This window comes from Osmia bicornis, unplaced genomic scaffold, assembly GCF_907164935.1.
Source record: "Osmia bicornis bicornis unplaced genomic scaffold, iOsmBic2.1, whole genome shotgun sequence".
In the NCBI taxonomy this organism is placed as follows: Eukaryota; Metazoa; Arthropoda; class Insecta; order Hymenoptera; family Megachilidae; genus Osmia; species Osmia bicornis.
This window is the reverse complement of record NW_025791405.1, coordinates 27911-53382: the sequence shown is the minus strand read 5'-3', so window position 1 is coordinate 53382 and position 25472 is coordinate 27911. Positions and strand designations below refer to the sequence as shown.

Below are 25472 nucleotides of genomic sequence, written 5' to 3'. Positions count from 1 at the left end.
AATTCCGAGGGTCGTCCGAAAGAGCGAAGAGAGGCCTCGAGTGACGCATGCCTCTATTTGGCAAAGAAGTGTGCAGAGCTCCTCGTAGGTGAGTGTAGAGTCCCCCAGTATTCTTCGAAGGTGGTGTTTTACTGATTTAACGCCTGCTTCCCACAGGCCCCCGAAGTGCGGTGCGTAGGGCGGAATAAAGCGCCAGCTGGTCCCGTCCTTGGCCAGCAGGGAGGCCGCTTCTTGGTAGAAGTTCGAGGCCTGTGAAACAGGCGAACGAAGTTCTCGGTCGGCTCCTTGGAAGGTCGTGCCGTTGTCGCTGAGCATGGTAGCGCAACGGCCTCGTCGGCTGGTAAAACGCTTGAAAGCTGCAAGGAAAGCAGACGAGGTTAGATCCGAGACTGCTTCGAGGTGGAGTGCCCGGGTGCTTAAGCAGACGAAGAGTGCGACGTAGCCCTTATAGGACTTGTGACCACGCCCCGCTGTGGTACGTATTTTGACTGGTCCGGCGTAGTCCACTCCAGTGGTCAAGAAGGCTCGTTGTGGGGCTGTGCGGGTGTTAGGAAGATGGCCCATGAGTTGACCGCCTGCCCGTCCGCTGAAACGAGCACATTTGACGCATTTTTGATTTCAGCCCGAACCAGAGATCTCCCACGCAGGATCCAAAACTGACGGACCATGTGGCTTCTGGTCAGCTGCGGTCCGCCATGGAGAGTGCGTAGGTGGGCGTCCCTTACTAATAGCGTTGCCAGGGGGCAATTCCTCGATACAAGGTAAGGATGCCTTTCGTCAAACGGTAGTAGAGCGTTGGCCAGTCGTCCTCCCACTCTGAGTAGACCTTGTTCATCTAGGAAGGGCCTTAGGGATGCCAGTGGCGAAGACCTCTTCAGCTCTCTATGTCCCTGAAGATGGCTTAGTTCTTCCCCAAAGTAGGCTTGCTGCGAGACCCGAAGAGCGGCTCGGAGGGCGGAGGCGCGTTCTTCCGCCTTGATGAAGCCGCTTTCGCACGGTCTTTTCCGGGCGAGGTTGCTGAACCTAAAGCAGTAGGCTAGTACCGTTAGAAGCCGGGAGAGCGAGGAATACCTGGTAAGGAGCTCATCCGAGTTGTCCTCCACGGCAAGATGTACTGTGACCTTGCGTTGTTCCAAGTCCGTGGTCTCGCTTTTTTTCAGGCATTCGGCTGGCCACTGGTTGGATGATTTAGAGAGCCAGGAAGGTCCTTGCCACCAGAGTTCGGCCCTCAAGAGGTCAGCTGGAGAGATCCCTCGTGTGGCCAGATCTGCCGGGTTGTCCGATGATGCCACGTGTCTCCAAAAGTCGGTGGAAGCTCGGACTGGATATCGGAGACCCGATGGGCTACGAAAGGCTTCCACTGTGAGGCGTGTCCTCGGATCCAGTATAGGCAGACGCTGGAATCTGTCCACGCCTGCATCCTGACAGGTAGGTCGAGTCCCTCCTTGACCCGAACCATTAGTTTGGACAGCAAAGAGGCGCCACACAGCTCAAGTCTCGGGATGGTTGCGGTTTTGACCGGGGCCACCTTGGTTTTGGCCACCACCAGCGAAGTTCTGACCTGGCCTTCGTGTTCAACTCGCAGGTAGACCGCCGCTGCGTACGCCCGTTGGGAGGCATCACAGAAGCCGTGAAGCTCCAGGTTTGGTTGGCTTTTGGAAGAAGTGAAGATCCAGCGTGGTATGGTGATAGCCTCCAGCTGGTCCAGTGAGTGCCTGAAGGTCTGCCAACGTGTTTGGATGTCCTCAGGAAGAGTTTGATCCCAGTCGGCGCCCAAGATCCAGAGATCCTGCATCAGGATTTTTGCGGTGACCAGCACCGGGGCCACCCAACCCAAGGGGTCGAAAAGGCTGGCGACCTCGGAGAGTATGGACCGCTTCGTTGATGCCGGTGGGGAGTCCGCCTGAGGCGCGACCCGAAGCGAGAAGGAGTCGGTTGTCGGATCCCAGTTGACCCCTAACGTGGCGATTCCTGGCCATTCCTGGAAGAGGTGCTGGTCGGAGGCGCCGTTCTCCCTTAACTCTGGTACGTTCGACGCCCACTTGCTCAGGTTAAATCCGCCAGCCTGGAAGATCTGAATGACCTGGCCTTTTACTTGCAGGGCTTCGTCGACGTCGTCTGCTCCAGCAAGGATATCGTCGACGTAAGTGTGCCGGCGAATGGCGGCCGCTCCCAGTGGCAACCGGTCCCCTTCATCCTCCGCCAGCTGGTTGAGCACCCTCAAGGCCAAGAAGGGCGCACAGGCTGTTCCATAGGTTACGGTGGTGAGTTGAAAGTCCTGCACTCTTTCATCCGGACCAGTTCGCCAAAGAATCCGTTGCCATTTCGTGTCCTCCGGATGAACCTGGATCTGACGGAACATTTTCACCACGTCTGTAGTGAAAACGACCTTGAAGATACGCCACCGTGTCAAGACCATCCAGAGGTCTGCTTGGAGCTTCGGCCCTGCGGACAAACAATCATTAAGCGAGTATCCTGAAGCGGTTCGGAAGGAGGCATTGAAGACGACCCGTAGTTTTGCCGTAGGGTCGTGCCGCTTGACGACCGCATGATGCGGGAGATAATACGCCGATTCCTCCTTGGCCGTTTCCGGGACTGCCTTCATGTGCTGCAGCGACAGGTATTCTTCCAGGAATTTGCCGTACTTATCCTTTAATGCGTGGTTCGAGGCTAATCGGCGTTCGCAATTGAGCAGGAGCTTCAGCGCGGATGTCCTGGAAGGCTTCAGCGAAGCGGCAGGCTCCCGTACGAAAGGTAGGCGTACCACATAGCGTCCATTTTTGTTTCGTGCATGGGTCCCCTTGAAGTGCCGTTCGCACTTCTCCTCTTCTTCCGACATTGGGGGGCGGTCGTGGACTTCCTCTAGCTCCCAGAAACGCTGGAGCAGCGGACCGATGTTAGCTTCGGTTCGGCAGTGGAAGGTATGCGCCTCCTCTTGAGCTGTGGCGGAAGATGTGGTTCCCATAAGGACCCAGCCGAAGGGTGTAAGCTTCGCCGTGGGCGTTCCTGGTGATCCCGTTCGAGTGCCGTCCGCGAAGAGAGCTCCACAGACATCTGCTCCCAGGATGAGGTCCACGCGAGCCGGCACGCCATATTCTGGATCCGCTAACGGAAGACCCTTCAGGTGTGGCCAAGGTTGTGGGGTGACTCGATGGGCTGGCAACAAAGACGTTAGTTTCCGCAACACCAAGGCCCGAACCGGCAAACGGAAGCCGGACGGATGGCGGGGTCGTACTACCAAGGAGACCTCGCCTGTAGAGACCCCGTTCTGGTTTTCTTGGACGCCGGAGATGGCAACTCTTACCGCCCGCCGTGGCAAACGAAGGGCCTGAACCACCCAAGAGGAGACAAGCGAAGCGTCGGAGCCCGTGTCCAGCAGCGCTCGGACTTCAAGGGCTTCGCCTGATGGTGCCTCCAATTTCACCTTGGCTGTTGCTAATAGAGCGGCTGAGCGTGGTCCGGCCGTCAAGGAGAGCGAAGTCGCTGAGCAGGGTTCTTCCGGAAGCGAAGATGAAGATCCCGTCGGCATCGCCTCCATAGAGCCGTGTTTGCTGGATGACGACGTTGTCTTGAGCGCGTCGTGAAGCAGAGTGTGATGACGTCCACTGCAAGCTAAGCAAGATTGTTTAGAGGGGCACTTACTCGAATCATGACCCACCATTAGGCAATTGAAGCATGCCTTGAGACTCTGCGCCTTCTCCTTGCGCTTCAGGGGGGCCAATGCCTTGAACTTATAGCAGTAGCCCAGGGAATGATTGCCCGAGCAAGAGGGGCACTTCCTAGGTTGCGTAGATTTAACGGCTGCGGTCAGTACCGTCGTAGTGTTCCTCTTTTTTTATCGCCTCTTCCTTTATTTTAGGCTTGGCGTCCTTTACGCTCTTCGATCCCGCAGGGTGGAGAACCGGATCGCCGAGCTGGGCAGCGTCCAGGGCCTGGATCTGGTTCTCGAGAAAAGCGGCGAGCTGATGAAAGGCTGGGATTTCCTTGCTGTTCGCCAACGAAGTTTCCCAAGCCAAGTGCGTATCCTTGTCGAGTTTCTGCGTCAGGAGATAGACGAACCATTCGTCCCAGGATGCGACCGGCTTCCGCAAGGCTCCATAGGCCCGGATCGCCTGACGGAAGGTGTCCAGGAGGCGCTTAAGTTCAGCCATCGACTGTTTCTGGGCTGGCGGGCAGGTTAGCAGTGCGCGATGATGGGCAAAGGACAGTAGGCGTGGATTCCCGTAGCGCAATTCCAGATCCTCCCATGCCCCTCGGTAACCAGATTCAGTTATCGGAGTGTTTTGGATGACGTCTGCAGCCTCTCCGGTCAAACTCGACTTCAAGTACAGCAGCTTCTGGACGTCGGGTAAGTGTTCCATATCGTGAACCAAGCTTCGGAATAGATCACGGAAACTTTCCCATTTCAGCGGGGTCGCCTGAAAATGTCGGCAGTTCAATTTTTGGAAGTTGAAGCTGCCTAGTTACCTCGGAAGGAGCTTGTCGACCGGCCTGGAGAGCCTGGACACGAGCGGTCGGTTGGGCACTGCAGAATCATGGCTGCCGCCTGGAGGTAAGCCTCTTCTACGACGGAGAACAGATCCTGTTGTACGTAAGTGCTAGCGCTAGCTTTTGACAACGCATTAACCTGCGGTGTCCGGTCATAAAGTTGTCCCAGTAACGCTCCAGCAGTCCCTTGCGGTGCTCCAGTACGGCCCACGTAATTTTGTCCTTCCCCAACTTACACACATTGTTCCAGAAGCGTTGAATCCATCCCCCCACTTCCTCCTGTTCTCGAAGTAGGTCAGCAAACGTATTAGAATTTGTCATATTGCAGTTCGGTTCAACGTTCGGAAATCGGTAAGTCGATTAAATCCTTCACGGGTGAGGCGCGAGGAGCAGGAACAATGCTCCGGTGTTTACTTTCACGCACCGACGGTTAACGTGACGTAGAGAGTTCTCGAATGTAGGATAACGCCCGACCGAGGATCAGCTGATTATTAAAGGAAATAATGTTCTTTCACTTATCTGCTTTCCTTTGATCTTGCAGTTGCAGAGCCCTGGCAGCTCGCTTTCTTTCCGATGCGACGCCAGCCAAGAGGAAGTTCTTCTTATCCAGTCACTCCGTCGGTGCACACCCACTCAAACCAGCACTGATCGTCCCAGATCCGGCTCGAAGGACCAAATTTGTACACGCGTTTCGTCGCCGTGAGAAAGGAGGCGATTGGAAGACTCCGTGTGGTAAAGAGGTGCCGGACGTTAGGACGATGCGGTTTTCAAAAAAGAGCCGGATTGGTTTTGAATGACCCAAATGTATTTGCACTCGACGTTTTCGATGGTTGTACAATGTTTGACAAATGCTTAAGTCTAAGTTTAATAAAAGTGAAATACTTTAAGCGCGATTTTATTTCTGTCCGCGTTTTCCTGAAGCAGAGAGTTCGGAGTTTCGGAGAAAAGCGTAGCGCGGTGTTTCGGCGACCGAAGACTGGCTGAGAATCAAGAGTTAAGAGGTTAAAATCGACCTGCTTAAATATTGAAGAGTCCCCTTTGTTCCAGGGGCCTCCCGCCCCCTCTCCGCCGTACTCGTCACGCTCCGTCGGCCCGCCGAGTCGGCGAAACGGTAGCGAGGTGACATGTAAACACCTGGGACAAAGGGGGAGCCTATTGCGTTATTGTAGAACGGTTTGGATTCTAAATAGAAACTATTATTAGATAACCAGAGTGATTTATAGTAGTCTATTTCTAGAATCCATAAGCGATCAGCAGTCTTTAAAGAGGTATTGTTAACCTTAACCGTTTTAAACTAAGTAAACGATTTCAAATTTGAAACGTTCGGTTTTCGCTCGAACAATCCGTTTGTAATGCAAATATTACATATCGCGGTTTTTCTAATTGCGTAGCTGCTTTAATGCTCCATGTATGTTTAGTGGTTGCTTGTAACATTGGATACTCGTATAAGTCCCAGGAACGGTAACTCATAATTATCGTTTGACCGTTTTCAAGGATACGCAACAATGAAAGTTTGTGTCTTTCTTCGAGCGTGACATGTGGCATCCTCCACTGTACTTTGTATAATTGCAGCGTGTATTTTGCACCATCTGTTCCATAAAGAGCATTTTTGTCGTCTCGCGATCGAATCAGAATCAATCATGATGCGCATTAATCACTATTCGTTTGTAATCTTCGCAGAAACCGAGCAGCATATTTAGAGGAACACAAAAGTCAAAGTAGCCTCCTGCATTGGGTATGTCTATCCAACCAGCGTTTTCAAGCATTTTTGATTTTGTCGTTGTCAACGATACTCCATTGATTATCATAGTTGTTATTCCAACGTTTTTACAACGATCGATCTCCACGCCGTTTAATTCATATCGAATTTCATCAAACATAAATGCTGCGCAATTCATTTCTAGTCCAACTGAAGTTCCTGCAACATTCTCATCGTTGAGAATGAGTTTTCCTTCGACGTAAAGGTAACTCTCACTAGGAAACGTGTACAAATCTTGTTGTTGAATGGGAATTCGTATTTCATCATTGTTTCCGAACGGTGTGTTGGCGTATGGGCTGTAACTATGTAATTCGATCTTTGTAATTCGATCGTCAGAAATCGGTAAACTGGCAATGTTCAATGGGTCCATCATTTTCGTTTCTTAATCACAAAACCCAACGATTGCAGAAATTGCGTGTTTTTGTCGCTCAAATCTTGCGATGTGTTCAGTGTGGAGATATTGTCCTTACTAAATGATTGTAAAGAGTCATCACCGTTTAATACATGATTATTATTCCTGCAACCGTGGTAATTGCTGCTGCTGCAAGTACAATTGTGCGTTTGTGATTGAAGTTCTGGTTCCATCCATTTTCTAACGATCCTTTTAGCAACTCGTTCAACGGGGTGCTCAATAATGCATTCGGGCGGATTGTTGATCGTTGAGTTTTAGCATCTGTGTACAACAGCATTATTTCTAGTAATGTTTAGCATAAGTGCCGCTTGTTCTCTTGAATGGCGATTAAATGAACGGATATATAACGTATATTAAACGGTCGCGTCGTCGGAGCGTTTGACGATGTGCTCTTGCGATGTGTCCGATTTGGATATATTCCCTCTACTGAATGATTGTATAATTGTTATCGTTTTTACATCATTATCCTTACTGCAGCTGCCGTAAAATGTTCAGCATGCCGTTCGAGCTGTTCAGCGAGCCGTTCGAGCCGTTCGAGCCGTTCAACGGGCCGTTCGAGCCGTTCAACGAGCCGTTCGAGCCGTTCAACGGGCCGTTCGAGCCGTTCGAGCCGTTCAACGGAAAGCCGTTCGAGCCGTTCAACGAGCCGTTCGAGCCGTTCAGCGGGCCGTTCGAGCCGTTCGGCGGGCCGTTCGAGCCGTTCAACGAGCCGTTCGAAGCCGTTCGAGCCGTTCAACGGAAAGCCGTTCGAGCCGTTCAACGAGCCGTTCGAGCCGTTCAGCGGGCCGTTCGAGCCGTTCAACGAGCCGTTCGAGCCGTTCAGCGGGCCGTTCGAGCCGTTCGGCGGGCCGTTCGAGCCGTTCAACGAGCCGTTCGAGCCGTTCGAGCCGTTCAACGGAAAGCCGTTCGAGCCGTTCAAGCCGTTCAACGAGCCGCTCGAGCCGTTCGAGCCGTTCAACGGAAAGCCGTTCGAGCCGTTCGAGCCGTTCAACGGAAAGCCGTTCGAGCCGTTCAACGAGCCGTTCGAGCCGTTCAGCGGGCCGTTCGAGCCGTTCGAGCCGTTCAACGGAAAGCCGTTCGAGCCGTTCAACGGGCCGTTCGAGCCGTTCGCGGACCGTTCGAGCCGTTCAACGGCAAGCCGTTTGAGCCGTTCAACGAGCCGTTCGCGGGCCGTTCGAGCCGTTCGAGCCGTTCGAACCGTTCGCTGGCCGTTCGAGCCGTTCGTGCCGTTCAACAGGCCATTGATTATTATGTTTATATTCATGTTATTTTTTACACCGCCTAATATGAAGCCTCACTGTCAATTCTTCTCCACGGAAATTTATCAGATTATCGTTTTGATCGGTAATGCGTATACTAAGGTGATCAATGGCTCTCACGATAACTGGAAGATAAATGACGTTCGTAGGACTTTCCGAAATTTTATATCCTGGTGGCACGCGCGGTGAAAACTCATGAATGGTATGAACACATTGACCGTTGCTATACGCGCCAGTCGTAATATTACATTCGATCCTCAGCACATTTACTTTCATAATATTTACGGGTATATCCAACTCGTGCCATTGCCCCGGCGGTAATATGCGATATGTAGAAAACCCGAGAAGCGATCCTATATTATTTGGTTTGGTAAAATCGATTGTATAATCACTATATATTTCACTTTTCAAAGTGCTGTTATTTGTACGAAATAAAATGATTTTTGTCTTGTCCATTATTTTCTCTTGTAAGTATTTATTTAGCGCTTCGAGTTCATACGAACCATCCGGTATCGTGATCTCACCATCGGCATCAAAGTAAAATTTATTGTTTGTAAAGTCAACGTTTGGTATTGTGTTGAAAGCTTGAAAATCAACGAGTCCGAGTTCGTAATTATCATCCTTCAAGTCTATAGGTGGAAAGTAATCAGTGCTAAGCACAGAATTTTTTCCGCTTAACGTAAACGTCAACGATATCTTTGCAACTGTGAAGACTATGTGCATGGAAACTATTTTATACATTTCCAGCTAAAAAATGCAAGCAGAGTTGTCCACATACACTCGTATTGAATTTTGATACTGCGTGTGATTGTATAAAATCGTTACATGCTTTCCGAAGTAGTTTATTAACTCTGTTGGTGGTCTCAGATTTCCAAAAGAATCGAAATATTTAACACAATTACCCCGCTTTACGTAAGCTACCCAGTGTGTACCAGGACCTTCCGATTTATCTAAATTCACGATACCGCATTCGTTTAAGAACGATTTAGAGGGTAAATTTGTACGCATGAAAACACCTCGAAAATATGGAAAGTTCAACTTTCGTGCAAAGTTATATAACTGTACATTTGTCATTGCGCCCTTTGGAAGCGTTACAATTTGCCGAAGCGCTTCTTTTTTTTCTTTAATTCCTTTTCCCCGTTTATATGGTGCAAGGTAAAGTCCATGTCCTTCCATAACACGATTGTGCCGTTTCACTTCCTCTAATGTTTTCCGTGCTGCAGATACATCGCTGACTGCCTTGGCGATACCTGCTGCACCGCCAGCCACCGTGCCCAAAGCTGAAAGGCCTGCAAAAATAGGTACAAGTGCTGGAAGAAATCCCCCACGTTTTGCAACTGGAAGTTTGCGCGACTTCGTCTTCTTCTTCTTGTTACTTTTCCGCGGTGCCATTACTTTCTTCTTTGGCTAACTCTTTGGCTAACAATATTCCAGCAACGCGCGCAGACAAAAGTATTTCCAATCTGGTGCGAATTCTTTTTGTGCTAATTCGAAGATCAAATTTACATATGCACATCGTACGGCTATCGTATAGGAAGTGAAATTTTTCCTGGGATGTTTGGGTTTATATAGATAGAGAGAGAAGTTGCAAATGATGCAATACATTATGATTTATTAAAGTATAATTTCTAACATAATTTGTAACATAATCCTTTTTTCTCTGTTAAGATGCTGCTGATGCAGCTGTTATTATTGCCTGAATACCTAAAGCTACTAATTCACAATCGATAATTGAATTTGGATCATAAATATCAGTTTCTTTGATATGCTGCACAACCTCTGCATGCACTTTTACATCTCCGTATCCCCGAACTAATGCAACAAACTCTTTAAATTTTTGTTCCACCGAATACAGTTTATCATATAATGCATTATGCATTTCAATTATACAATCATTTAAAATTACCATTTTCTCAAATGTTTTTTTCATCATGCACATACATATATCATTGCTAATCAATTTAATTACTTTTACGCCATATAGCACTCCAAATTCAACACTTATATCATTAAAATTAATATTGTCGCGTGTATCTTTTGAATCGTCAAAGAAGCTGCATACGTTGTCCGCTTCGGCTACAATCAGCGACCACGTGACTATGCTCAGCTCCAGGCGGTTGTTTCGGCTGTCTGATAATATGAGTTGCGGGTAGAAATTGTCGCCAAGTATATTTATGCCGATTTCCAAATGCTTTGTACAAGAATCCGTCAATGGATATTTTCGACCCAAAATTCGACATGATAATTGTGGTGCGATTCTAGAACAAATAAATACCGTTTAAATATGTTATTGGAACAAATAAATACCAGCAGCGTTAAATGTAATGTGTTTCGAACACTTACTTCACGTCGTCCTGATGTTTTGTCATTTTTTGCGTGCCTCTTCTTCTTGAGTAGAACTTGCGGGGCGCTTCCTTTGGCAAAAAAAACTCTTTGAAACTTTGAGAATACATATTTCACTTTTCACAATACAATCTCGCGAACGATGCGCTTGCGGTGATGGTCAATTTGGTTTTGCGTATGCTTGAAACTTTAGCAAACCCCCTACCTTCTATAGTCACGAATTGCAGTGTCAGATTTGCTGCGTCAACAAAAAACTCATTTCCAAGACGTAGAAAAAATCATTTTCAAGACGTAGAAAAAGTGACCTTCCGATAAGAACAAACAGTTCAAGGTCATGGAGGGTGGGGGTAGGGTGTTATATTTCTGCTGACGATGTCAAATTTCAGTTCAAGGTTATGGGGTGGGGGGTTGTCATGGGGTTGGGGTGTCAAATTTCAGTTCAAGGTCATAGGGTGGGGAGAGGGGTGGATATTGTCGGGGTGGGGGGTATCATATTTCTGCTGACGGTGGTGTCAAATTTCAGTTCAAGGTCATAGGGTGGGGAGAGGGGTGGATATTGTCGGGGTGGGGGGTATCATATTTCTGCTGACGGTGGTGTCAAATTTCAGTTGAAGGTCATAGGGTGGGGAGAGGGGTGGATATTGTCGGGGTGGGGGGTATCATATTTCTGCTGACGGTGTGGTGTCAAATTACAAAAAATGCTGACGCCAGTGATTTAGAATCCGCATAGAACAACTACTTATCTCTGAACCAACTTTAGTCGATCTGCAAAAGTTAGGTTTTCAAATTCGGTAATGGGGCGACCATCGGATAGTAGTAATGTTTTCAACATATCTGGCCAATTTGGACCATTGCAAGAGAACGTAGCAAACCATGTCGGCTGTCCAAGTCTTCGGACCATGGCGATTAATTCGGAACAGCACCGTTTCCAGTATGATGCCGATCCTCTTATGTTTCTCATCGTGAGGTGCATATTATCTACTAATCCCTGTGGAGTATGTTCCCCTTGGCGCAATCTACATGATACTGAAACGCTAGCTTTTGCGCGATAGTATTCAACAACAGATAATGCGAAGAACAAATAATCTGTTCGTTGGAATCGTTTGTCATTGCTTAGAATACGCGCTTAGAAGTAATCCAGTGGTGTAATTGATATGTCTCGGTGCTCTCCGAATTCATTTTAACATCCGGAAACAGGAAGAACCAACACAGTTCTTCCATCCTTCTCTCCCTTTCTAGGTTCAAAGGAGGCACTGTTTTTCTATGTATATTCGCAAGGTTTATCGGGTCATTTTCTGCGTTATTATTATTATTACTGACAGAGACGATACTGTCGATGTTGGGAACATCTTCGTCAGTCGAACGTAACATGCTTGTGGCGAAAATAATTTCTGTTCCGCCGGATTCTCTACGAGCGGTCGCAACAGATGGTTGTTGTATCCTTTCTATTTCAGCAGATCTATTCCTTTCGGGTGCTATTGTTACAGGTGTTAGTGAATAGATATTTAGCACATTGCTACTGCCTCCTTTAGCATATAAATGACGACGCGAAATGATGAGGAAATCATCAATATTAGTACATTTCATACAGCATGAGACGCCCCGTGACGATGCTTTATATCCTTTTGGACCTCTTGCATGGGAATCAAACAACCAATAGTACGTAGTCTCCGACTGGTTACCGCATGATACAGCTACTGAAGTAAAATTGGCAGTAAGAATTCCGTACGTATACTGTTGGGAAAACGTAATCAAAGCGTTCTTTAAATTTGGAAATCCTTCATCGCCATTATCAATATCAATATGACCATTTACAGCCATTTCATAGCCAATGTTAATATTGACTCTGTTGTTATTAAATGATATGTGTGGCAGTAATTCGGTAACAGTTAAATAGTCGACATTGACTTCTCTGGGGTCAGGATTACTTCGCGCTTCAATACAATCACGGTAATATTTATCTCCTACTAAAAGTACATAATCGACATCACTAGTACACCACGTACTAGGGTCGAGCAAATGAAACGTAAAACAAGCAACTGCAGCTATGATAGTACATTGCTTACCGCGAGATTCAATACTGAAGCGATCGCTAGCTTGATGGCACGAGCCTCGTAAAATAGCTACATTCGGTCCAACATTCACAAATCTACTGTTTGATTCAGTATTTCTTTCTGAAACTTCCATTTCGTTTCTTACAATACAAGGCTCTTCAACGAGATCAGCTATTTCCAAAATGTTATTGGTAATATTAGAAAAACATGGTCGCACATCTTTGTATAGAGAATTATTTTGTAATAGCCATTGTAAAGCTACTCGAAGTTTGCCAACGTCTACTATATTTCAAATTGTCTTTGTCGCTCCAAATTTTCGAGGCTTTCCACTACAATCATTACGCCGGTTTCGTTTAATCTAAGTGGAAGTTGCTCGGCTACTTCGAACACATCGCGGGCAAATAGGACTACCTGACCTTTGCACCAATCCTGACTGAAGCAATTCTGAATTTTCATGATTTTAAGAAACGGTACTATTCTGCACAACATTTGTTTCTCGATTTCCGATAAATCTGTTATCTCCATAGGTACAGGCATGAGTTCCATTTTATTCCAGAATGCCTGTGATGGAACTTTATGCTTTTTAAGATGATTTAGGCAACGAGAACATGTTGTTATCTTCTCTGATTCCAATAGATTTGCAGGAATTAGACTAGAGAAAGGCTGCGTGTGCAAAGCATAACGTTGCTGCGGATATAAAGTCTTGTAACACACTGCACACGGTACATTAGCAAAAATATTAATAGCCGATTTAAAGTAGTCTTCCTGAAGGAGACGTTCTTTTCGCCGTTTCTTAGCTAGTTCACGCATATTTCTTAAACGTGTATTCCTTGATTCGACACGTTCGCTTAGTAGTACTTTTCGCATGCGATTTCTCATAACCATTAGACATTGCGTACGTTCCTCATTGGATTCGTTCGCTAAACGTCTGCGGATTAATCGGAAACGGCGTGATCGTTCCGCGGCAGATTCGTTCGCTAAACGCCTGCGTATTAATGCGAAACGGCATGATCTTTCATACGCAGATTCGTTCGCTAAACGCCTGCGGATTAATTCGATACGACGTGATCGTTCCTCCGCAGATTCATTTTTTAAACGCCTGCGGATTAATTCGATACGACGTGATCGTTCCTCCGCAGATTCGTTTTTTAAACGATTATAAATTCTGCTTAGCCGACGTTCTCTTTCGTCAATCGTTTCGTGCGATACTTTCGAACAAGCGTATTTTCGTTTTACAGACAATCGCGAACGGCGATCGTCGATAGTTTCTTCACGCCGTGCCTTTGCGTTTCTTTCACGTTCTTTAGAAAGACGTAATTGCGTGACTTCGTTAGATTCATTCGCACGATACTTCCTCATACGGGATGCATTTTTTGTAGGTCTACCCATTGCTCCAAGCAGACGCGGTTGGTTTATTATTTTACAAACAATTATTGGTCGCTTCAAGCAGAAACGGTTGTTTTATTTTTATAAACAATTATTGGTCGCTCCACGCAGACGCGGTTGTTTTGTTTTTACAAACAGTTATTGGTCGCTCCACGCAGACGCGGTTGTTTTATTTTTATAAACAATTATTGGTCGCTCCACGCAGACGCGGTTGTTTTGTTTTTCGAGGCTTTCCACTACGATTATTACGCCGGTTTCGTTTAATCTAAGTGGAAGTTGCTCGGCTACTTCGAACACATCGCGGGCAAATAGGATTACCTGACCTTTGCACCAATCCTGACTGAAGCGATTCTGAATTTTCATGATTTTAAGAAACGGTACTATTCTGCACAACATTTGTTTCTCGATTTCCGATAAATCTGCTATCTCCTGAGGTACAGACCTTAGTTCCATTTTATTCCAGAATGCCTGAGATGGAACTTTGTTTTTTTTAAGATTATGTAGGCAACGAGAACATGTTGTTATTTTCTCCGATTGTATTAGATTTGCAGGAATTAGACCAGACAAAGGCTGCGTGTGCAAAGCGTAACGTTGCTGCGGATATAAAGTCTTGTAACACACTGCACATGGTACATCAGCAAAAATATTAATAGTAGATTTAAAGTTGTCTACCTGAAGGAGAAGTTCTTTTCTTCGATTTTTCGCTACTTCACGCATATTCCTTAAACGCGTATTTCGTGATTCGGTACGTTCACTTAGTAGTACTCCTCGCGTACGATTTCTCATAACCATTAGACGTTGCGAACGTTCCTCAGTAGATTCGTTCGCTAAACGTCTGCGGATGATTCGGAAACGGCGTGATCGTTCCTCCGCAGATTCGTTCGCTAAACGTCTGCGGACTAATCGGAATCGGCGTGATCGTGCCTCAGCAGTTTCGTTCGCTAAACGATGTGAAATTATGCTTAGCCGACGTTTTTTTTCAGTGACCGTTTCGCGCGATAATTTCGAAACAGCATATTTCCGCTGTGCAGACAATCTCACACGGCGTTCATCAATACTTTCTTGACGCCCTGCCTCTGCGGTTCTTTTACGTTTGTTAGAAAGACGTAATAGTTTGGCATCATCTGATTCATTTGCACGACTCTGTCTCATACGGGATGCACTTTTTGTACGTCTACCCATACTTTCATATATCAGACGTACCTAGTTTCAGTGAAGATGAAGGATTAAAAAAACGATTTGCCGCGCTTTTTTTATTATTTTCACAATCAGTCGCTTAAAGCAGACCTGTTTTATCAGTCAGTCGCTTAAAGCAGACTTGTTTTAACAATCACTCGCTGAAAGCAGACTTCTTTTATAAATAAGTCGCTTATAGCAGACTTGTTTTAACAATCAGTCGCTTAAAGCAGACTTCTTTCATAAATAAGTCGCTTCAAGCTGACTTCTTTTATCAATCAGTCGCTTATAGCAGACTTGTTTTAACAATCAGTCGCTTAAAGCAGACTTCTTTTATGCTCGCTTATAGACGTCTTTTAATAATTCGTCGCTTCAAGCATACTTCTTTTACAAATAAGTCGCTTAAAGGAGACTTGGTCCGTTTGTTTTCAAATACAATTACTTACTGAAAGCAAAATTGGACCCTCTTCTTTATTTATAAATTATTACAAAAAAAATTAAAAAAAAAATAAAATTAAAATTGCAATAATAATTGTTACAATTTACCTCACAACACAATATATTGAACAAAAATTCAATAGAAAGCAGCGTTGCAAGGTATTAATTGAAACTGACTGCTGTTCGCCGATCGTAACTTGCCCGTCGCCAAAAATTTGGGTAGGATTGGTCGTGCCCCGCCTTTGCTCGCACGACTTGCAGCCATAATATATTATTGGTCGAAACACCTACATCTGCTCACTTGGCTCGTGTAAAAAATTAAGAAAACAGTGGTGTGTGCAACGGATCCCCCATTTCCCCTACGCTGGCCGATAAAATTGCGTGACATTGCCCTACTGCCAATTTCCTGGAACCCAGCAGAGCTTCGAATCCGTCATAAAAAAGGGAAGAGAATACGTATTACGCGAGAAAACGGGATAGATGCATTCCAAAGGGATGCCGCGAGTAAAACAAAGCACCATCCAGTAAAGAACATTACATTTACAATAATTTTTGTCTTATCTTCCAAAAAAAAGTATGAATGGATTGTTCAGGTTATTCCGATTAAAATGAGTACCAACACGACAGAAATCGGTTTAATTTGACTTTCATTGGCTAGTAATGATTGACCTCATCAATTTAAAGTGATTAATAAAAAAACTAGTCCGATTTACTCCCGGTTTGGTCTTATTTGGTCAGAAAAATATGACAAATCTGTTGATAACACTTTTAAACCAAAAAAATTTTCGTCGTTGCATTAGTATTGTTCTACACACATACAGTCGATTGTTTTCGCTCCGTCCTCTTTTTCAATCGCTGTCCTTCTTTACGTTCGAAGCAGTCAGCAAACTTCAAATAATGTAGGAACTAGATGATATTTGTGCATCTATACGACGCAACAGCGAAAATTGTTTGTGTATGCGATCATGGAATGTGCCCCACCAACTGTCTTCCTTTAGAAGACACAGATTTTGTTCATTTTCAATCCGAACGAGCTGCTGTTCAGACGTAAGTACCAAATAACAAGCAATATTTCATTTCTTTATATAATATATATTATACATATAACATATATTAATTTCATCGTCAATGGTTCGTGGTTTAGTTGGGTGTAGTTCGAAAAACCACTCACCCCCCCTTTTTCTGGATTAAAAAAAAAGTATTCTTACGTTTGTTGATACACTGATTACGAATATCATAACGAAAAAATTGGCGACTATTGGGCCATCGTAAGGCGGACGGCACCGATTACGCGAAAAAATAAGAAATTCTTTCAACAACATTATTATTTCCAAATTCTTGTGGCGGCGACGCGACAAGAAAAACGTACATCCGTTTATTCAATTACTTCAGGATATTAGGATTTCCGATTTTGCGGAATGCAAATCAAGTTGTCGCCAAATTTCACTACGATATTCATTCAATATCATATATCCAAAACTTCCATGTAACCGTTAACAGCTCGTAAAGACAGTTGGATAGCATTGTCTACGATATTCGTAATCAGCGTATAAAACACGTAAGATTATTGAATTTTAAAGAAATAGGGGGTGATTACTTTTCCGAACTTCATCCACAAATGTGAACGGATTATTTCCTTTTTATTCATGAAACTTCATTTTTTTCACAGAAATATGAAAGACATAACGGTTGAAACAAATGAACGTAAGTATAATTCCAACTTCGGTGAAAAAGTAATATACTGCATGATTCAAAAACATGCATGTTACATACCTCCTTTTTCTTTCAGAAAACGAAATTATGAACGCGTTGCTGCAGCACATGCAGACGCGGCAGCAAGAGAGGGACCGCGAGGTTGCGTTGCTGCAGCAACAGCAAATGCTGCAGCAACAAACACCGCCGCAGCACCAAACGCCGCAGCACCAGAAGGAAGAACAACCGGAACAAAGTGAGGCGGATGTGAAGGCGCAGCGAAGTGAGTTTTACAGATATCATCGAAAAAATAATTAACACATTTCCGACTGAAGTAATAAAGAAAATTAATTGTAAAATGAGTGAACGATATTAACATAAAACATTTAACGTTATAGAAAGAGGAACGGCTGCTGGTAGAAAGCGCCGTGCCTCCCGCGGAAGATGGCCGCGGGGCGGAAGGGGTCGCGATAGGATCAGCGGTAGGGGCGGCGGTAGGGGTGGCGTCAGGGGCGCCAACAATAAATATTATTTCACATTATTTTAATTTTAAGTTTTATAATCTTTTTTAATTTTTCATACTATTTGTAATATCTTATATCATTTCTTATATTTCTATTTTTCTTTCTTTTACAATATTTAAAATACAAAAAATAAAAAAATATTATTCATATTGTTTTCTTTTAGTTTTTCCTTACGACATCCTACAAGTATTAAATATACCGCTTAAAAGTTCAGAAATGAAATATTTTTAACACAAATTTTACATGTGCAGTAGTAAGATAATATAGCGGGGTGGGAGGGGTGGAGGTACGGGCGGCGCCGTGAATATATATTATTTTAGTTTATTTCCAATTTCATTCTTTATTTATTATACTTTCTTTTATTTTCATTTCATTTCTTACTTATATTTTGATTCTTTTTAATTTTTTAGTTTCATTTTATCATCATTTTCATTTTTTTTATCATAATTGTCATTTCCATTTTATATTCTAATTTTTTTTGTACTTCTTTTTTTATCAAAGATTTTAAAAAGAAAAACAAATAAACATATATTTCACATTGTTTTCTTTTTTTTCCTTACGACATCCTACAAATACTAAACGTACCACTAAAAACTATTAAATAAAATATTTTTTAACAAAAAAAAACCGACTTCGAAATGCACTAAAAAGTGCAAAATAATTTTTATTTCATTTATAACAATATTCCGTTATCCACGGAAATTCGCGTGGTCTGAGCGGGCTGCAAGGACGTACGCACTTTGTAGCGAATACTGAGTTTATTCACACGGAAATATTTACAAAAGCGTGGTCAGAGTATTCACAAATCACAAACGACTAAGAGTATATACAGTATATTACACGTGTAACGACCTAGGAAAACACAACACCTTTTTTCATTACATTTTATTTGTTATAATTAATATTTTTTATATATATTTCGTACAAAATGTTTTATTTTATTTCTAATGTATAATAATTTTGTAATAAATACTTTTCATTTTTGTCGATAACCGAGTTTGCTAAATTCGTCGATAAGCGTATAGTCGATAAGTCAGACGGTAAAACATATTATCGATAAATTATCGACGCCTGACCGCGCATGCGCCAGCGCAACCCCAATGAACACACGGTGGGGTGAAGTTCTAGAGCGGGGATGCTGGACCGTCACGTGATGGGAAAATTCCAGCTACCCCAAGAAACTCTATGTGGAAAAAAAGCGCCGAGTTAGCAAAATCTGAGTATAAATAGAGGCGTTCCACAGGGTTTCAGGGCAGATCTTCTCTGACTACGGTCAGAAGCAGGCAATACTCTGAATAATAGAGGAAAGCTTGCGCTGAGCTGTTTAGGCAGCAATAGAGCGCGAGTAGTAGCTTATTCCTTCTCTTCCATTGTGGCGTGCAGTACTGCGGATCAGTAGACTTCCTACTCACGGTACGCAACGTGTTAAACAGGTGTTAAGCTAAGCCAACACTCAAGTGTAAAGAGCTAGCGAGGAGCCGAGTTCCTTGAGACGGCCTGCGTCTAACACAGCTCTGGTTATCCCAGAAACCGATTGCGACCCGTAGGAAAAGTTCACTTGATTCCAATAGTGTTGCACAAACCTTTGGGAATTAGTTTCCAAAGTTATTGGTAAAATTAAACAGAGTATTGACTGTGGAAGAAGACTGAGCCACGTTAGCGTTAGCGTTAATTATTATAATTTACTACTAATTACTAGTTTCCATTACTAATCATATATTTCTTATTGTATTCCCAATTTAGGGCGAACAGATTATAATTTCTTATTGTATTCCTATTTCTAGCCGTACTTATTGTAATATTAGCAATTTGATTTTATATTATATTCAATTAATATTCACTTACCTTACATTCTTGAATAAACAAACTACCATTAGTTCTAGCACATTAGTGTTTGGATTTCACTCCTTAGCCGCACACCACACGAACCCATAATCCCTAATACACAGAATACGAGTCGCCTTCTAGGGGAACCGCTCTCCCTACTAGTCGGTGCAGTGACGTACTCATAAACAAGCGTGGTCTACGAATTACTATTTACACTTATGATTGCTAAACAATAATAACCGGTAACGAGAATAATGCGTGGACAGAGGAATTGAATGACAAGCGTGGTCAGAGACAATTCAAAAACGCGAGGACTGATTGTATCTTGATTGATAAGCGAGAGCTGCGTAAGCACGTGTTTGCTCAACGAAAGATCGATCAAGAAGAAAGAAATCAATCATGGCGTCGATCGTGTCGGTTCCGCGTGGAGAGGGGACCGCGTGGACAAAGTGGGCCCGAGAGGTGCTGCCGCTATCGGTAACGACGCACCGACGAAATACTTTCGTTGCCAACTTCGTGTTCTGCGACGATTTGGGGAATTTCGCCAACACATAGTTATTAATAATATCTACATAATCGTTAAATAGAATTGTTATGTTGCGCGGCGCACGAGGCGAGCGCGCAACGTAAAAAGAAAGAAGAAGTGTTTATAATTAATTAAGATTGAAAATGCGATGAGAAAGGTCTCGCTGCTACCAGTCCTGACCGCATTTGACGCGTTAGCGTCCTCTGCGGTCAGAACAATTTAAAAGACGGAAATTTAAAAGTACGGGTCCCTCCTTGAATCGTTGTGTTGGCGTGCGTGGATTTGAAATGTAAAATAATATCAGGAATGGAAATTGAAAGAAATGTTTAGTGTGCAAGAAAATAATATAATTCAAAACTATTGAAGCTAATACAGAACTGAAAATGACTATTGAATGAAACTGATAAATTCTGTTAAATACTGAATCAGAAATAGATGAATCAGAACAATACTGGTTAACAAGGGTAAAGATGCTTAACCTATTTTACAAACGTGCTTTTGATCAGAAAAGGTATTCTTCCTTTGATTTACAATGAGACTTTCCAATATAATTTTGAACGGATTTTAGTTGAAATTCTATATCAGACGACTGGCTCGACCAAATATGTATAATAGAAAAAGGGAAAAATTAGCGGTATCTATCCGCGAGGTAACGACCTGAATGGAGAGGCTCTCACAACCCCAGAAAGGGCTTTACAATATAAGGGCTGATAAAATATCTCAGTCGAACAATCGTCACACACACAAATCGCAATAGATCAAAATTCGGAATATTGATATATTAATATATATTCGGTACCTGAACGTGAAAAACGAGACGATCTAGAATGGAGAGACTCTCACAACCCGTAGGCTTAATAGATCGCCCGTTTTGCCTTGTCGAAATGAATCACAATGCCGTGCTCGACGAATTAGTAATTGACAGGCTCACCGTGAAAATGTAGTATAAGATATACGATATGAATCGCTTTGAAAATCGCTGGAAGATTTGCTGAATAATCGCTGTTGAATCTGGAATACCAAGAGAGTTGAGAGAATGATGTCGCACTAGCACTTGTCGCGCACCCGTTTGCCGTTTATTGCGAATAAGAAATTAAACAAGACGATACACAAGACGATTACAATTTTTCGAAAATAGAATAAGTAAACGCGAATGAATTTAATACGGAAAATACGCGATCAAACGGATTAGAAGAAAGAGAAAAGATAGAGGTTTAATAGTATGAAAGCTTAACGTGCGCGTCACTGAGTCTTTGCCGCGTATCCGGAATTTCACCCTCGCGACACTCTGCCTAATATGTAGGACTTGCCGCGCAGCTAAATTACACGAAGTACAAATCGGCAACTCTATCTCTAGACGCACGGGCTCCCGTCACGACTTACTCGATTGTTCGACGAAGAGTGATCAAAATCGATCGCGATCCTGGCCGGAAGAGCCCGTCGCGAGGACGATGTCCTGCGTAGGGACATCTCGACAAATCATAGCGCGTGACGGCAGCGTCACGTGCGTCGCTATTGGTTGAGGCGCGTGCTAGACGAATTCCTCTAGATCATGCTTTCTCTCTCTCTCTTGGTGTTCCATCTCTGTCTAACGGTTATCGGTGGTTCTACGCAGTACGATTTCCAGAATATTCTATTGTCATCAATAGTTTCAATATTAAACATAAGAATGATATAATTAACAATTTAATGATTTAAATCTGAACATGAATTATCAATATTAAACTATTATGTGTAATTAGCGGATTAGCGATCATGGAATTTCTGATTAACAATCGGCTCTATCCATAATTATTTCCTTTGCAAGGAAACCAAGCAGCAATACGAATTGCGGTGGTAACGTAAGTTGTTCGTTAAGAATCATAATACCATACAATGATTTAACTCATAATTTCAGCAGTATTCAATTGTTCGATATTCGAATATTCATTCTTGTACTTGTAGCGAACTTTGTTCGAGAATGTTCTTTCTGTTCAAAATCTACCGTTGGGTCTTAGTTTCAGGCAAATTCTCGGGATTCGATACAATGACTTTTACTGCCCCGTACGACCCTTCACCTCTAAACAGACCCTGAACGCTTGCTAACGCTCGCTTGTGAGGGTTCTCATTCCTCACTCTCTAGATTCAATCAAATATTCAAACTCTTATGCTATCTTGCGCTTTCGTTCCAGCACTCAATCCGCACATACGATCGGGTTAGAGGCCTACTGACGCCTACGCAAAACAAGAGGAGAGTATCGGTTGAAAATCGAAAAGATAAATTGCTCTTTACGCTTTTGCGCAGTTAACCTGAGGAGACCCCTATAATGCGAAGCACTGGCTAACTGCGCAAGCGAACGCTGTTTAGGATACCTCTCCCCGGCCGAAACCGAATTTTTTCCAATACGGATTCTGTTACTACGCAGTTGAGCGCGACGATAGTTTCAAGGAGGGGTAAATAACTAAAGAAAAAAAATTGAGAAATAGTAGAGTGAATTAAAGGATAGAAAAGACAAAAATAGGATAATTATAAGCTCAAACTCTTCCCTGTGCGTTTCCACATGAAGAAGTCTCTTATAACCCGAAGGCTTGATGAGAAAACACAGAGTCGAGGAGAAAATTGAAAAGATGAAGCAGTAATTCGCCCTCCCCACGTCCCTTACATAAGGAAACTCCTATAACCCGAAGGCTTGATAAGGGAAACGTGAGGCGGACAAATTTGTAAAATTTCCAGACGTGACATATAAATTATATAAACATACCACCCTAAATTACTGCAACATCGCAGCCATATGCGACTAGCGTATTTAAATTTACAATATCTAAAACATTTAAAACTAAATATATAAAAGTAGAATACCGCGAGCAACATGTACATGTTAGCAAGTCTATAATCCACAATTCACATCACCGTGAGCCCATTAACCGTATACATATCCTTCAAGAGGATATAATACTGATATCGCAACCAGAATAGAGTAATGAACAAGTCGCGCCATGAAACATGTAACAGCAGGGCACGATTGATCAATAAAGTAAGATATCAATGAGATTACGAGCTAAAAATTGAAAATTAAATTGTGAAAACTATAACCCCTCACACTGCAATCAAAGCACCCCATTCCCAAGCCCTGTCAAGAATCAAAACTAGAATACAACTTGCCATATGAATATTAGCTAAGTTAACGTTGGCCAAATAACACTTATAAGAATAAAACAACAAAATTGTAATGGAAGAAAGTCTGAAGAACGCCCATCACGTGTACAGAGCGGTGGGAATTGGAACGCACTAGTAATCATTCAAATTATATCAGCCAGACAAAACTGCACTGAACTCTGTTGCATCGAGTAGGTAATTAAATAATGGATAACGAAACCAGCTAAATAACCAGGCACGAGATGCCCGCAAGAGAGAAGATATATAAAATAAAATAAAACAAGTTTTAATTCAGGTTCTTATTAAAGTATAAAGTGTAAGTACGGTAAATTAGCTATGTTTGTTTACTTCATTTACCACTAAACTTCCTCAGAATAGGCAGCGAGATTAGAAAATACAATAATACACCTTCAGAATCCCGAGCAAGTTAACCGACTGTAGAATATAAATATGTGTATAAGTTAATATGACTGGAACAAAGCCACCCCCACGGTGGTCTGCACTACCCTAACCCTAACCCTAAGCCTAACCTAAGTGTGAAATTAAACTTTAAATACATATTTTAAACTGAAAAGTACCATAAGCGTATTATCAATTATCCATTTTCGATGAAATGTCAATTCGGGGGATTGTTTTCGGTGAATTATCCCAATCGGTGATTTGTCCCTTCGATGAACTGGTATTCGACGAATCATATCTTTCGGTGAATCAGCATTCGGTGAATTGTCTTTCAATGAACGGCATTCGGTGAACTGGATGGATACCACACAATATTACATTATTAAATAAAGCGATCGGTCAGGCTAAACTTCATAGCGGCGGAATCGTTCAAGTCTTAGATATTTCTAAGGCTTTTGATACAGTGCCATATCATATAATTATTAGAGCCTTGAAAAGAAAAGGATTCCCAAATAGGATATGCGACTTACAATTAGTAAAAGATATAGATGTTACGCCCCGGCGGAAAAATTGAGATTTATCCGCCTTGCGTCCCTTATCAAGCCCTTTTGGAGTTACGAGAGTATCTCATGTAAGGGTCGTGAGGTGGGTGTTTCACTTTTCCGCCAATCTTTTCATTCCTCCTCGACCTTGTACATTCTTGTCAAGCCTTTCGAGGTTACGAGGATTTCTCATGCAGGAGTGTACAAGGAAGAGTTTGAGTTTAATTCTTTCTATTTTTACTTCTTCTATCGCTTTCCCTTCTTTACAATAGTTTACGTGACCCTCCTTGAAACTATCGTCGCCAACCATAGTAACACAATACAGTTAATATCATATGGCGCACAAAAACTCGGGTTTAGCTCGAAAGAGAAAGAGAGCCGTAGCATAACATCAGCGCTATGCAGTTAGCCAGTGCTTCGCATTTCGGGAATTTCCCTTGCTAACTGCGTAGAAACGGGAAAACCGAAATAACTTCTTTGTTAAGAAAACTCTCTCTCTCTATTGCACAAAGCGTCAACCGGTCCAACCTGGATCATTATTACCTGATCGGAATGATAGTGTGAAAGAATGGATGGATGAATATGTATTTAAACGATGAAACTAAGGAATGAGAACCCTTATAAAATCAAACGTCGCGAATGTTCGACCGCCGCGCCGTTCGAAAATCAAGGGTTGTTCAAAGCAATAAACATTATTGTATTAGAAATTCTAAGAACTGCCGGTAAATATTTAGAATAAGGGAGCCACCTCCGATTTCGATGACCTTCAAATATGTTGTCAAGGTCGTCATTCTGAACAACTTTTTCCTATACATATAATAGTCGGACTCTTTTAATTTGCGAGGTATTTGAGAAAATAGTTATCTTAAAGCTAGATCAATTTTCGACACATTTTGCGTTCAATAGAGTGCCTTGTGTGTATATATACATATATCTTGTCATTGACTCAAAAGTTATCAGTGAACTTGACATTTCTTGTATTTCATGAACAGTGTACGTCTAATCATTGTAACGTATAGTTATACAAATATCAATTTTCTAAAATGAAATTCTACGAGTTTCTAGCTCTAACCACAAATCGCGACGAATTATTGAATTATTTGTATTCTAAAAATGTTATTCGTCAAACAATAAAATGTCCACAGTGTGGAAGTATTTTAGAATTAAAGTATTTAGAGTCATTATGTTTTCATTGTACTAACCATTATTATAAACAATTAACGAACCGTAAAAGAAAACGATTAACATGCAATTTTAAAATCAGTGCATTACATAGGACCTGGTTCTCTAAAGCAAATTTAAATATTGGTGTAGCTTGTCGATTAATTTGCTATGTTTTAATGATGAATACTCCTAGGCAAAGATTTCTCGAAGTAGAACTTAATATTTCATCTTCTACAGCAGTTGACTGGACTAATTTCTGTCGAGAGGTAATTAATTAAATACCTATTATTATTAACACTGGTTCATGAACTTATTTTATTAATAATTTCTCAGCTTATATACGAATG

At 42.9% G+C, this 25472-nt stretch overlaps 1 protein-coding gene across 1 annotated transcript; it reads right to left on the bottom strand.

Annotated features, from left to right (window-relative positions):
• Positions 1-1228: 1228 nt before the first annotated feature.
• Positions 1229-3661, bottom strand: LOC123989137. Its single transcript, XM_046289815.1, has one exon. The coding sequence runs from the start codon at positions 3659-3661 to the stop codon at positions 1229-1231; it is 2433 nt and encodes an 810-aa protein (XP_046145771.1).
• Positions 3662-25472: the final 21811 nt, after the last annotated feature.

Bases quoted from the DNA above. Each gene is read 5' to 3' on its own strand.
- LOC123989137 (XM_046289815.1), bottom strand. From the start codon at position 3,661: ATGGTGGGTCATGATTCGAGTAAGTGCCCCTCTAAACAATCTTGCTTA.